This window comes from Emys orbicularis, chromosome 1, assembly GCF_028017835.1.
Source record: "Emys orbicularis isolate rEmyOrb1 chromosome 1, rEmyOrb1.hap1, whole genome shotgun sequence".
NCBI lineage: Eukaryota > Metazoa > Chordata > Testudines > Emydidae > Emys > Emys orbicularis.
In genome coordinates, this window is record NC_088683.1 from 157,235,799 (window position 1) to 157,251,050 (window position 15,252).

The 15,252-nt window shown below is 43.5% G+C and overlaps 1 protein-coding gene across 3 annotated transcripts in view; it reads right to left on the minus strand.

The window, feature by feature from the left end:
• STXBP5L (syntaxin binding protein 5L) overlaps positions 1-15,252 on the minus strand; it is a 392,773-nt gene that overhangs the window by 166,455 nt on the left and 211,066 nt on the right. For all 3 annotated transcript variants that reach the window (XM_065413820.1, XM_065413813.1, XM_065413804.1), the window contains exon 5: positions 5,832-5,966. In XM_065413820.1, coding sequence (XP_065269892.1) covers positions 5,832-5,966 — 135 coding nt within the window. The remainder of the gene's footprint in view (positions 1-5,831; positions 5,967-15,252) is intronic.

Here is a 15,252-nt window from a genome sequence, read left to right on the forward strand (position 1 = left end):
CAGGGTGATCCACCAATTGGGGAACGATAGGTGCTCCTCTGCCTATCTCACCTGCGGGGCCCAATCTGGTAGATGTGCTCAGAGGCCACCTAGCTCCACACAAAACAGTCAAGAGGAGCACCTCTCTCAAAACTTTTAGCACAGTGGTTAAGGTGGGATGCAGGAGATCCCCTGATTGAAGCCCTCCCTCTGCCTGATAAGGTGAGTGCCTTAGCCACTGAGCTATGGGATATTCTAATGCGGGGAGTGCCCTCAATGTCTCCAGTTGAAGCTGTAGCATGTTTTTAAATTAAGGAGTCATTGGAGCAGGGGGACTGGATCCTTGGTCTCCCATCTCTTAGATGAGGGCTCTAATCACCAGGCTATAGGGTCATTTTCTCTCTGTCTCTGGCCCAGTGAATATTTAGAGATCATAAATGCAAGAATCACTGTGGCCTGGTCTGAGTTCCACAGGACTGGAGGCAATTTTTTGCCAGTTGTAGATGGGTGTGGGTAGTTTGGGCATCCACTAGCAATGAGGAGTTAAAAACTCCAAAGGTGCAAAATGATTTAAAAATCTGGGGGCAGATGAGTCCATGGTCCATAGCAATGTTTTAATTCTAGTATTAAGAGACCTGGGTTTTTTAATTAGTTAACTCTGCCAGATTTGAAATACATGCACATGCACATATCCCAGTCAATGCATAAGAATAAGCTGAGAAGTTGACCCAGCTCTTGCTATCTGGAATGCAATCATCTCACTCAGTTATAGTAAAGTAACACACTTATTTTCCTGCTGATTTCAGGGTCCTATTGCACTCTAGATGTTACCATGTTAGCATGTCTTTAAGCCATTATTTAAACATATTATTTTATTCCCTTATTCAACACAGTTCACCTGTCTCTTCTCCCTCAAAGACAGAAGCTAGATTATCTATCTAATCTTCCTTTATTCTAAAAACTTTCTATTTCATTTTCTCTCCAGTAAATTTTCAGAACCCTTCTCCATCTTTCAATTGCTAAGTGCATTTTGCTGTTTTTTCCCTAAAACAGCCCCTAATCACTCACCTCTTTTTCTAAGGTTCCCAGAAACATTGCTTTTATTTCTGTTTATATATATTATTTCATTTTAGAAATGTGAAAATATTGATCAGGCTATGGCACTAGCATTATTACTAATCCTGCATTCTTTATTCAGGAAATCTGACTGTCCTATTGGTATGAATGTACAATTAAGGATTAGACTGTGGCTTCTTACCCACAGCCCTACCTGAGAAGAAGCATCGGACTGATTGTGCATGAAAGCAATGATTTTTAATGAAGCTATAAACTCGGGGGTTGTACCCCGTAACTGGAGAATTGCTAATATAATACCTATTTTTAAGAAAGGTGAAAAAAGTGATCTGGGAAACTACAGGCCTGTTCGTTTGACTTTAATGGTATGTAAGGTCTTGGGACAAATTTGGAAAGAGAAAATAATTAAGGACATAGAAATAAAAGGTAATTGGGATAAAATACAACAGGGTTTTTCAAAAGGTAGATTGTGCCAGACCAACCTGATCTCTTTCTTTGAGAAGATAACTGATTTTTTAGACAAGGGCTATGCAGTAGATCTAATTTCCCTGGATTTCAGGAAGGCATTTGATACTCTTCCACATGGGAAACCATTAGTTAAATTGGTGAAAATGGGGATTAATATGAGAATTGAAAGGTGGGTAAGGAACTGGTTAAAGGGGAGACTACAGTGAGCCATACTGACACATGAACTGTCAGGCTGGAGGGGGACTGCTAGTGGAGTTCCTCAGGGATCAGTCTTGGGACCAATCTTAGTTAACATTTTTATTAATGACCTTGGCACAAAAAGTGGGATTGTGTTAATAAAATTTGCTGATGACACAAAGTTGGGAGGTATTGCCAATACAGAGGAGGACTGAAGTATCATACAGGAAGATCTGGATGACCTTGAAAACTGGAGTAATAGAAATGGAATGAAATTTAATAGTGTAAATTTCAAGGTCATGCACTTAGGAACTAATAACAATAATTTTTGCTATAGACTGAGGATTTACAGTTGGAAGTGACGGAGGAGGAGAAAGACCTGGGCATATTGATTGATCACAGGATGACTATGTGATGGAGCCGTCACAAAGGCTAATGCAATCCTAGGATGCATCAGGTGAGATATTTCCAGTAGAACAGGGAAGTGTTATTACTATTATACAAGGCACTGGTGAGACCTCATCTGGAATACCGTGTGCAATTCTGGTCTCCAATGTTTAAGAAAGATTAATTCAAACTGGAAGAGGAACAGAGAAGGGCTACTAGGATGATCTGAGGAATGACAAACCTACCTTACAAGAGGAGACTCAAAGAGCTTAGCTTGTTTAGCCTAACCAAACGAAGGCTGAGGGGAGAAATGATTATTCTCTATAAATACAGCAGAGGGATAAATACCAGGGAGGGAGAGAGTTAAGTTAAGTGCCAATGCTGACACAAGAACAAATGGATATAAACTGGTCATCAATAAATTTAGGCTTGAAATTAGACAAAGGTTTCTAACCATCAGAGGAGTGAAGTCCTGGAACAGCCTTCCATGGGGAGCAGTGGGGGCAAAAAACCTAACTGGCTTCAAGACTGAGCTTGATAAGTTTATGGAGTGGCTGGTATGATGAGACTGCCTACAGTGGCATGTAGCCCATTTGTGACTGCTAGCAGCAAATATCTCCAACAGCTGGTGATGGGACACTAGATGGGGAGGCTCTGAGTTACTACAGAGAATTCTTTCCCAGGTATCTAGCTGCTGGTGGGTCTTGCTGAGATGCTCATGGTCCAACTGACCACCATATATGGGGTCAGGAAGGAATTTTCCCCCCAGATCATATTGGCAGAGACCGCTGTGGCTTTTTGCCTTTCTCTGCAGCCTGAGGCACGGGTCACTTGCAGGTTTAAACTAGTCAGACTAGATGCTCATGATGGTCCTTTCTGGCCTTAAAGTCTATGAATCTATGAGAAAGGTGAAAGATCTGCCCCATCCCATAGGCAGAGCCTGAGTCTTTTGTCTGGGGAGGCTACGCCCAAGAGTGCCAGAAACTCCCTAGAAGCGGGGGGCCACTGGCTAAGTTCCCTCTAAGCTGCACGGCTGCCTATTAAGCCCCACGCAGGGGCTCAAGGCTGCGGCAGGGAGAGGTGCCCCTCTCCGCCGGCCCCAGCACGGACCCGCAGTGGCGGGGAGAAGCATCCCTCACCGCTGGCCCCAGCGCAGACCTGCCTCAGCTGGGGGAGATGAGCCCCTCCCTCAGCCCAGCCCAGCCCCGCCGGAGTTGCTGTGGCCGGGGAGAGGCACCTCTCCCCCAGCCCTGAGCTGCTGCGGCGAGAGAGGGCTCGGGGGAGTCATCTCTCCCCACCGCAGCCCCAGGGCAGCCTGCACCCCAAACCCCTCATCCCTGGCTGCACCCCAGAGCCCAAACCCCAATCCTCTGCCCCAGCCCTGAGCTCCCTCCCGCATCCCAAACCCCTCATCCCTGGCCCCACCCCAGAGCCCACACACTCCTGTACCCCAACCCTCTGCCCCAGCCATGAGCCCCCTCCCACACACTAAACCCCTCATCCCCAGGCCCACCCCAGAGCCCACACCCCCAGCCAGAGCCCTCATCCCCCCACACCCCAACCCTTTGCCCCAGCCCTGAGCTCCCTCTCACACTCCTAACCCCTTGGCCCCACCCTCACCGCATGAATTTTGTTATGTGCACCAATATGAAGGTGATGTGTCACACACCTCCATATTGGTGCAAATAACAAAATTAATTCAGCACATGGACGTAAAAAATTAGAGGGAACACTGGCCACCGGTGCCTGGATCATGGCCCTGTTCCCCCGCTCCTCACCTCCTCCCATGGCCCTGCCCGTGCTTCCAACCCCAACCCCCCGCCCCCCCTCCGCCTCTTTCCCCAAGGGCTCACCCACCATTCGCTCCTCTCCACCCACTCACGGCTGGTAAAAAGTGGGAGGGCATAGCATTCCCACTTTTAAAATTGATGAGGCCACAGTTCCCTGACTCCTCCCCCGCCTGTTCTGGCGCCCCTGCAGATATAAAGCTGAGTTGCTCCAGCATCAGCATAGCAGGAGGAGGAGTCCCACAGCTGGGCCAGCCAGTGAGAGGCAGAACCTGTAGCACCCACCACCAATGGAGAAAGAGTCTTCTAGAGATTACAGCTTCTGCCTCTCGCTTTTTTCCTGCCTTAAGGGCAAGTGATGGCGGGGAGGGGGTGGAGAGGAGCGAGAAGCAGGCAGGGCCTCAGGAAAGAGGCGGGGCTGGGCCCTGGTCCGAGCATTGGTGGGCCCCTCCCACTTCTAGGGAGCTTCTGGTGCCCCTGCTCTCAGACTGCAAAGGTGGCGGCGGCGGGCTGGTGCAGTGCGCCTTCAAGGCAGGGTTGACAAACAGGTTTCTACCAGATAAAGGATGTATGTTCACCTGCCTACATTGTTTCACATTAAATTAAGCATTATAAGACAAGACAATGCATACGTTTGCATATGAAGTCAACATGAGGAAATAAAATCACCATGAAGTCAGCACACTGGGGAATAAGCCCCAGGTGGTCATCCTGACCACTGGAGACAAAATAATGAATTTTGGGGGATATAAGGAGAAGGCAAAAGGACCCCTCTTTATCTTTCATCAAGGTAGTGCTTTAACATTCATAAAAGAGGGATGCCAGCCACGTTGGCTGGAGATGCTGGGAGATGAGAGAAACTACTTTAGACAAGGGTTTAACCTGTTTAGTGCAGATTCTGGGAAGTGTGTTAAAATTTTGCTTTATATGTAACTTTTCTGTGTTTCATTATTATTCTTACTCACTCTCTCTTAAATCTTAGCCTTTGGTAATAATCTTTTGATTGTTTTCACTATAAATGTGCTGTGATGTTATATAGGAAGTGATCCTCAGTTGAATCAAACAAGCTAGTGTGTACACTCTCCTTTGGGGATAGCAAACCTGGTATTTCTGTGAGTAGCCAGTGACAGGAGCTTGATATCACAGGGGAATGCTTCAAAGGAGTTCGGGGATTGGGGTGCACCAACTGTCTCACTGGAGACAGGGATGGTAACAAAGTGACCCCACAGTCCAGGTCACCCGAAGAATGCATCACACTCTCTCTCCATTTCACAAACTTCATAGGTAAACGAGGTCACCTCTGAGGGGGATGGCATTTAGAAGCCATAGCATTCATGGTCATGGACAATACATTCTGGCTGTGACCTCCCCTACAACTTGGACCAGGGGGAAAAAATTCTCCAGCAAGCTGTATAGTCCAATAGGCTCCATTCATCTTTTCAGGTTGTGGCCTTAACCTAGAGCTGTGGTTTTCAACTTGCGGTCCACAGACCACTTGGGGTCTGCAGATTATGTCAAAGATTTCCAAAGGGGCCCACACCTCCATTTGAAATTTTTTAGGGATCCGCAAATGAAGAAAAGTTGAAAACCACTGGTCTAGAGGATCTGGTGATCAAATTTTGCCAAACTGTATGTTCAATGAAAAAGTTGGGTCCAGAGGATGTTCACTGAGTTTGTGGGATCTATGACTCTCTGTATTTTATTTAGTATTTCAAGCAAATATATTTATTCAGTTAATGACATAGGGTCCCAAACAAATATCTCTTTTTAAAAGATTACATGATATCACTATAATATACCTAGAAACTGAATTTCCTTGAAAAATTCTCACGATGAATCACAATCAGTACTGCACCAAAATGTTCCTTAAAACAGGAGATATAACCAAGTAATTATCTCAGCAAAGAATCTGAAAAGAACTGCCAGCAATGTGAAAGTGATAGAAAAGTCCACACTTACAGTTCTATTGCCTTGTTCCACATGATAACGTATCCAGAAAGAATGAAGGACTCAATATTTACAATATGTGTATTTCCCCTCTCTGTTCCAACGTAGAGCCATTTACTTTGGAAAGGTAGATGGCAGTAAGTAATTCTGTAAGGGAAAAAGTATCTCACTTAAAGTTGTACCAACAATCATATTTCCAACAAGTTTTCTTTTGAAATAGTTGTCCCTTCTGTTTTCCTAAGGCCAAAGTAGCTTGGGCACAGTTCCCAATATGTGATCTGTGGAGCTGGCACAGCCCGTGGTGCTGGCTCCTCCTTTTTTCCAGCTGATTCTACAGGTGTCCAAACTCTTCCTAGTGAAGACACTGGGAACAAGGAGGAGGAGCCATTCTACCTACCTCTAATAGGGTCAGGAAAGAGGAGCCATCTTAATGTGCTTAGTGCAATCCTGAATGGGAGGGGGTAGACACAGGATAATTTCTTTATGAATATGTGGGCCACACTATGAAAAGTCTGAGAACCGTTGAGCTAGAGATTCCGATTTTCTTCTTTACAAAAAGCTATTTTTCCAGTTCAGTACACAGGCATTAATGAGACATAAGCATGTTTAATGTTTTGTACAAAGGAAATGTAACATTACTATTCACACAAAGAAGTGTTCACTTTATTAGCTCTTAATCAGTCTAGAGGGTATGGAGCTGATAAAGCATTACCAAGTGCAGTCAAGCAGAGATATGATTTATATTCTCACTCCCACATTCATACCATAGCCCAGTGCTATATCACTTAGGAAAAATCTCATGATGGTCTCTCGTGATAAGATACAACAATTTTCATAAAGATGATGAATGAATAGAGTCAATTTTTTTGACATTACAATATTTACATTACATTAAAAAGAGAATCCACATGAGATATGTAGACTATTTGCAGCTCAAATCTAATTATATCTATACTGCCTACATAGACTGAAACTCTATCTGATCCAACAGTATATTCTAGTACTCAGGAGGTTTGTCTTTATTAAAAGCACATACTTTGCCTGGTATGCAATACTTTATTACTTTATTATATTTGTCATTCATTTGATTCCAAAAGCAAATATTTCTAGCTTTGAGATACTAATTTAGCCATCAACTCCAACATGTATTTTTATCCTGAGTTATTTTTTTAAATGATGACATACACTATTAAAGAATATACATATTTCAAGTTTATGTTTTTATGAAGTATCAATCTTTTTGCCCTGCTTTATAAGGGAATGATAGCTTCCTTCCAGCAATCTTACCTCGTCAAATATGGTAAGGTTACTTTAGTCCTTTGTGGCTAAAAATATTCACAACCTCCTAAACTAAAGGAAGTGTTTCACTTGGAAACTAATTTCACTTATTTATCTGCAGTTATGAGGAACACTTAGCAAGCCATGTTCTTTTTCTCCTGACCCCACACAGTACTTTGAATGACTCTGCAGTTTTAAGGCTATATAATCATATGATCAAAACATTTTATGCAGAATACACTCAAATGAATAATTTTACTTCTTCCATTTATATTGCTCCAGGTTTAAGGCAGCTAAGTAATACAACCCTGAAATCCTCAGTCAGGGTGTTCATCCATGATCGGAGGATCAGGATAAGTCTATGCATCATTTCAGTTTTATTTTGATGATTCGAGCGGGACATGGGCCTTGTTCCAGCCCCCTGCATAGGGACAAATTTTACCCTTACAGACTCAATTATGTCAATGGCAAAGATCCCATTAACTTCTGTGGGAGCAAGGCTTTAGGGACAGATTTTTTGCAAAGACAGTTTAGCATCTGCAAAGAAAAGTGCCCACTGCAGATATCTAAGTGAGAGTGAAATCAGGTAGTCTGACAGCTAACAGGAGCATTTATATCTACAAATATTTGTGGGTGCAAAAATGGAGACCGCTTTTTAAAATCAGACCTTTAGTGCAATTTTAGAAAGTATGTACATATACTTATACTGTGTGTGTGTGTGTGTGTGTGTATATATATATATATATATTTCACTTCTGTTTACTGTTTTGGCTTCATACAAAGATAGTGATGCAATTCAAAAAGTAATATAAAATTAAGTTAAGAGACGCTAACATAATTGTTTTGTTTATTGAATGATTTATTAAGCACCCATCTTAACACAAAAATTTAAATTAACAGCTAAATCACATGGACACAAATTCAGACAATGTCAACTTTAAAAAAAAAATCTGACCAACCAACCATGTCTGCTCCCTATCAGATGACAAAAATCCCTGCTGAACAGATATGTCTGAGATTGAGGAAATGCTGTAACTTGGAAATCACAGTCCATCACCACTGTTCTGGTGCATCCATATACTGTGAGAGTTAAAGCTACAAGCTGTTCTGGGGACTTTGACGTAGCATTATTGGAAACAAATAACTTCAAAAATGGCATAAAAGCAGACCAAAGGAGCCCATCCTATTACTCTTGTGTTTATATTGATACATGTTCCACTTAAGTTCCTTAGGGTCACTTAGCCAACTACGGTCCTTTACGAGACTCATGAGTGTCCATCAGAGACATTAGACTGCTACATTTGATACATTTTCAAAGGCACCAAACTTCCTTTCTTCCTCTACACCAGTGATTTTCAACCTGTGGCCCGCGGACCCCTGGGAGTCTGCAGACTATGTCTAAGATTTCCAAAGGGGTCTGCACCTCCATTAAAAAATTTTTAGGGGTCTGCAAATGAAAAGGTTGAACATCACTGCTCTACATTAATGGTTTACCAAGGAGAAGACATGCTGAACCACCATGGCACTGATGCACTTGGTCATCAAAGAAGCAAAACAACCTGAGATAAAGGGTCCTTCACATATAGGGATTGGAGCCCCAAAATGAACTAAAATATATAATGTGAATGCATTGTTAGGCTTCTACACAACAAGCAAAGCACTTTCAACATTATAATGAACTGTCCTGTCTAGTGCAATCCAATTGCCTGAAGTTCATTACTTTTTTTTTGGTTATAAAAATTAAATGAAAACTCACTTTATAGTGTTATACTTGAAGTTCTAAATGTTATGAAATATATTAACTTCAATTCAAGGCTTACACATTAGAATGAAACCTCAAATTTCATTTCAGCAAAACACTATCGCTATGCAATAAGCTTGTAAAAATAGGTATAATGAACTGTGTTATAAAAACTATATTAAATAACATTGGAGAAGTAGATATCTATTTAATAGTGTTATAAGACAATGTAAAAGGGAACTTTTTTGCTTTCTGAATGTGCCTTGTTGACACAGCTTTCAAAGGTTGTAAAAAAATCAAAAAGTTGATTTGTGTCTTATCTACACTGGATTCTTGGTCTGTGTAGATAACAGGGCAAAGCAAACCAGACAAATGTGCGATTTTCTAGCCAGATGTAGACCTGCCTAGTAAAACAGACTAGGGACGATGAACACTGACTGAAAGGAGCTAGCCAACCAGTAGAATCATAGAATCATAGAATATCAGGGTTGGAAGGGACTTCAGGAGGTCATCTAGTCCAACCCCCCTGCTCAAAGCAGGACCAATCCCCAACTAATTCCAAGGCTACAATAAGCTTATAAGATAGAATAAGACAAACGTAAGTAACGATGAAATACATGAAAGCAATGAAAAGACAGCTGGACTGAGTAAGTAGGAGGATAGTAAGAGCTTTAAAAAAAGATAGCGAAGGAGGTACCAATTAGAGTTTTAGCAGAATAAGTAAAAATGTATCAGTTATAAGGATTTTGGGTTAGTGTATATGAAAATATATTTAGAATAGAATGTTTATAGATGAGGTAGTTTTAATAATCTAGGGTTACCATACGTCCGGTTTTTCCCGGACATGTCCGGCTTTTCGGCAATCAAACCCCCGTCCGGGGGGAATTGCCAAAAAGCCGAACATGTCCGGGAAAATGCCGGCCGGGCACTTCCCCTCCCGCGGCTGCTCTGCTCCTCCCCTGACTCTTTGGCTCTGTTTAAGAGCCGAGCTGCCCGAGCGCTATGGGCTTCAGGCAGCCCCCTTGCCTCTGGACCCCAGCCGCCGGCCGGGCACTTCCCCTCCCGGGCTCTGGCGGCGCAGGGTCCGGAGGCATGGGGGCTGCCCGAAGCCGGTAGCGCTCGGGCAGCTCGGCTCTTAAACAGAGCCGAAGAGTCAGGGGAGGAGCACAGCCTCCAGCCGCGGCGGCTCTGCTCCTCCCCTGACTCTTCGGCTCTGTTTAAGAGCCGAGCGCTACGGGCTTCGGGTAGCCCCCATGCCTCCGGACCCTGCGCCACCGGAGCCCGGGGGGGAAGTGCCAGGCCGGGGGCGCAGGGTCCGGAGGCATGGGGGCTGCCCGAAGCCCGAGCGCTACCGGCTTCACGGTTTGCCGGGCAGCCTCCAGACCCTGCGCCCCCGGCTGGGCGCTTCCCCTCCCGGGCTCCGCTGCGCTGGGGAAGCGCCGGCCGGGGGCGCAGGGTCTGGGGGCTGCCCAGCAAACCGTGAAGCCGGTAGCGCTCGGGCAGCCCTTTTCGCATAGCTGGGAGTGGGAGGGAGGAGGAGGCGGCGTTAGGGCGGGGTTGGGCGGGGAAGGGGCGGAGTTGGGGCGGGGCTGGGAAATGGGCGGGGCCAGGGCCCCGTGGAGGGTCCTCTTTTTTTATTTGTTTAATATGGTAACCCTAAATAATCTGCACCTTCATCATGTTACAAGAAAAGGTATAAAGGATGTTTGTTTAACAAAGGGGGTACGGAGCAGCACAGGATTTATACCAGATTGGACCAGCATGAAACTGATGATGACAGAAACAGCCCTACCAGCGCCCCAGGACTGAGTAACTCATCATTACGCTGTCCTGCTCTATCTGCTTTACTTATGCTTTATACTTGATTGAGGTGGTAGTATATTGTCCTAAAACTTTCTTATTAAAGCTTCAAACTAGTTAGGATTAGTAACTGGCATGGACCGTGTTTTTCATCCAACAAAAACTCTTCAATAAAACACAGTACATTCTTATATATTGTGCTTCAGCTTGTGAAAGAAAGGCATCCTCCCATTAATCACACGTCCCACAATCAAATGAAGATGTATTTTGATGCCTGTGCAAGTAATCAAGGCCAACAGAGAAAAAATAGTGCTCATGATAATGAAAATAGGATCATGATGATTTTATGAAAATGTGAAACACTTTTGCCTATAACAATCTGCTTCATTAAGCTACATGAGTGAACTGGCAAAGAACTTGATCTTTTGAGCTGCTGAGAATCTGCCGAGTCCCAGCAATTCCCACTAAAGTCAATGGGAATTGTAGGTGTTTAGCACGTGCTCCACACATTCCTTGGATCAGGTCCAAAGGTTGTACAACAGCTGAAATGGAATGCCATTCTCAATGGGCATCATTAGGACAGTAAAAACTCATGGACTGAATGTGGGATATCTTGAAAGGAATTTCTATGCCTCTTATTCCAGTGCAATACATTTTACTAGTCTTTCAAGGCATCCAAAACTGAATAGGGTGTTAAAATGGTATGGACAGGGGAATGGAATACTTGTGACCAACCTGTGTATAGAGATGTCCCTGCCAGACTCTGCTTTGTCCATGGAGCTATGCAAACAAGGCAGCATGGCAAATGCTCACTGCAGATAAGTCCATGCAACTGCTATTCTCTAGAGGCTGTTGATTAATCGCAGTTAACTCACTCAATTAACTCAAAAAATTAATCGTGATTAAAAAAATTAATCGCAGTTCTAATTGCATTGTTAAACAATAGAATACCAATTGAAATTTATTAAATAAATATTAAATATTTTTGGATGTTTTTCTACATTTTCAATTACAACACAGAATACAAAGTGTACAGTGCACACTTTATATTATTATTTTTATTACAAATATTTGCACTATAAGGATGATAAACAAAATACAGTATTTTTCAATTCACCTCCTACAAGTACGGTAGTGCAATCTCTTTATTGTGAAAGTGCAACTTATAACTGCACTCAAAAACAAAACAATACAAAACTTTAGAGCCTACATGTCCACTCAGTCCTACTTCTCGTTCAGCCAATCACTAAGACAAACAAGTTTGTTTACATTTACGAGAGATAATGCTGTCCACTTCTTGTTTACCAAGTCACCATAAAGTGAGAACAGGTGTTCACATGGGACTTTTGCAGCCGGCATTGCAAGGTATTTACGTGCCAGATATACTAAACATTTGTATGCCCCTTCATGCTTCAGCCACCATTCCAGAGGACATACTTCCATGCTGATGACGCTCGTTAAAAAAATAATTTGCTAATTAAATTTGTGACTGAACTCCTTGGGGGAGAACTGTATGTCTCTAGCTCTATTTTACCCGCATTCTGACATATATTTCATGTTATAGTAGTCTCGGATGATGACTCAGAACATGTTGTTCATTTTAAGAACACTTTCGCTGCAGATTTGACAAAACGCAAAGAAGGTACCAATGTGAGATTTCTAAAGATAGTTACAGCACTCACCCAAGGTTTAAGAATCTGAAGTGCTTTCCAAAATCTGAGAGGGACGAGGTGTCGAGCATTCTTTCAGAAGTTTTAAAAGCAACATTCCGGTGCGGAAACTACAGAACCTGAACCACCAAAAAAGAAAATCAACCTTCTGCTGGTGGCATCTGATTCAGATGATGAAAATGAACATGGGTCAGTCTGCACTGCTTTGGATTGTTATCGAGCAGAACCCGTCATCAGCATGGACGCATGTCCTCTGGAATGGTGGTTGAAGCATGAAGGGACATATGAATCTTTAGCGCATCTGGCATGTAAATATCTTGCAACGCTAGCTACAATAGTGCCATGAGAATGCCTGTTCTCATTTTCAGGTGACATTGTAAACAAGAAGCGGGTAGCATTATCTCCTGCAAATGTAAACAAACTTGTTTGTCTGAGTGATTGGCTGAACAAGAAATTGGACTGAGTGGACTTGTAGGCTCTGAAGTTTTACATTGTTTTATTTTGAATGCAGGTTTTTTTGTACATAATTCTACATTTGTAAGTTCAACTTTCATGATAAAGAGATTGCACTAAAGTACTTGTATTAGGTTAGTTGAAAAATACTATTTCTTTTGTTTTTTACAAATAATAAATATTAAAAAATAAATAGAAAGTGAACACTGTACACTTTGTATTCTGTGTTATAACTGAAATAAATATATTTGAAAATGTAGAAAATATCCAAAAATATTTAAATAAATGGTATTCTATTATTGTTTAACAGTGCAATTAATCGCACAATTAATTTTTTTAATCGCTTTACAGCCCTACTATTTTCCAATATCATATGCTCCTAAAGATGTTCAAAGATACTTATAGATTTCAATGACAAGCCACTCTTTCAGACCTTCTCCAGCACAGGCAGCAAACAGTGCCAGAGTGACTCCCTCACACACTTTCTCTCCCATCAAGTCATCGCATACTTCAGGCATATCCTGTTGTTTTTATTTTCTGCTAACCACAGGATAAAGGATTAGGGTCACTTCCCAAAGCCTCACTTTAAAGGACCAGAACCAGGAAAAAGTAATGATTGTGCTGTTGAAAATAAAATAAAAGAAAAGAGTATTTCCATATGACATATCCAGTATATGCTCCATGACTTACCTGCTGTGATTCGGTGTTACTAAGCATAATGTTAGCCAAAGAATTCCCTGAACACAGGCCATGTCTAGAGTAGGAAACAGGTCATGTTTTAAAACATGTTAGTGACCATGGGTTAACCCTAGGCTTCCCTTATGGTAACGCGCCACCATCCAACATGTTTTTAAACACAACTTACCTGGTCTATATTAAAATCCTGTATAAAACTGTGTTGATTAAAATGTGTAAGCTACAATATTTTAAAACACAACTGATTTTTCTAGTTTATACATGGCCACAGGTGTGTGCGCCACGTACACACACAGGCTGGGGAGCCCCAAAAGAGCTGAGCGTAAAGGTCTGAGAGACCTGAGCTTGACCTTATTTTAAATACACCCATGCAAATTTCCTACATGCTCAGGGCTTGGTGGAATAGGTACATATCAGCATATGCAAATTGAGAATTTAAATATAGAAACCATGCCTGTGTACCCAGAGGCAAGCAGAGTAAAAGGGGCCTGAGAAGCGGGCAAACCCACAGGATGGTGGCAAGTCGAGGTGAAGGGATAATAGCACAGAAGGTGAGAGGAAGCCCAAATACACAGACTCACTTGACACCATAACTACCATGGCTTCATCGCTGGAATGGTACACTACTGAGCAAGCACTCAAAAACCCTCTCTCACAGCATAAAACAGCAGTGCTGGGGTTAACCTGTAAAACAGCTAACTGGTATGGGAGGAATGGCTTACCCAAACTTCTGTCTGCTTAGCTAGGGCTAGTCTACACTGGCAACGCTAAAGCACTAAAAAAACCCACCTCTACCTGGTGCATTATCTACACTGGTGCTTTACAGTGCTGAAACTTGCTGCGCTCAGGGGGGTGTTTTTTCACACCCCTGAGCGAGAAAGCTGCAGCGCTGTAAATTGCCAGTGTAGACAAGCCCCTAGTCTGCCTTGACGTTCATCTCCCCTTGGATGTGCACTGCAACTAGATAGGAAACTTTGCTCTGCTTGGGACTGCAGAACTTCATTTTCTTTCTGAAATAAGCCAACCATGGAAGCTCTGGACAACATGCTGTCATGGCCAGAATCCATATGACTTTCATGGAAGCATAGGCTGTGGCTTCCTCTGGGCCCTGGGGGTGCTCAACCCCCTGCTCTGCCCCGGGCCCCAACCCACCCCCCCTCCCCTCTTCTGGCCCCTGCTCCACCCCCATATGTTCCCCCCCATACTCTTCCCCCAAGTCTCCACCCCCAACCCACTTCTTCCCGTCCAGTTCCGCCCCCTCCCCTAAGCATGCCCTATCCCCACTCCTCCCCCTTTCTCCCAAAGCCTCCCGCACACCACGAAACAGCTGACTGCGGCGGGCAGTAGGCGCTGGGAGGGAGGGAGAGGAGTTGATTAGCGGGGCCGCCAGTGGACGGGAAGCACTGGGGAGAAGGGGAGAGCTGGCTGCCAGTGGGTGCTAAACACCCACTAATTTTTTCCTTGGGTGCTCCAGCCCTGGAGCACCCATGGAGTCGGTGCCTATGCATGGAAGGAACAGTTCCAACCAGTAGATGATTTGCTCTCTCTCTGGCTCCTCTCTCCCTCCTTCTATCCAGGGGAAGGGACCTGGGGTGACTCCTCCCAAACTGGGTGGTGAGGGGGAAATGGCTTTCTGTTCCCAAAGAAAGCTGCACCTCTCATAAGACACTTGATAATGGAGTTGAAGCAGGAGACAGACCTTTTCTTATGTCTTTAGCTTTATCGGCACAGCTCTCTCCTTGGCGCCAGCAGTGACATCAGACATTTAAATACTTCAGAAAGGGAAATGGAGCAG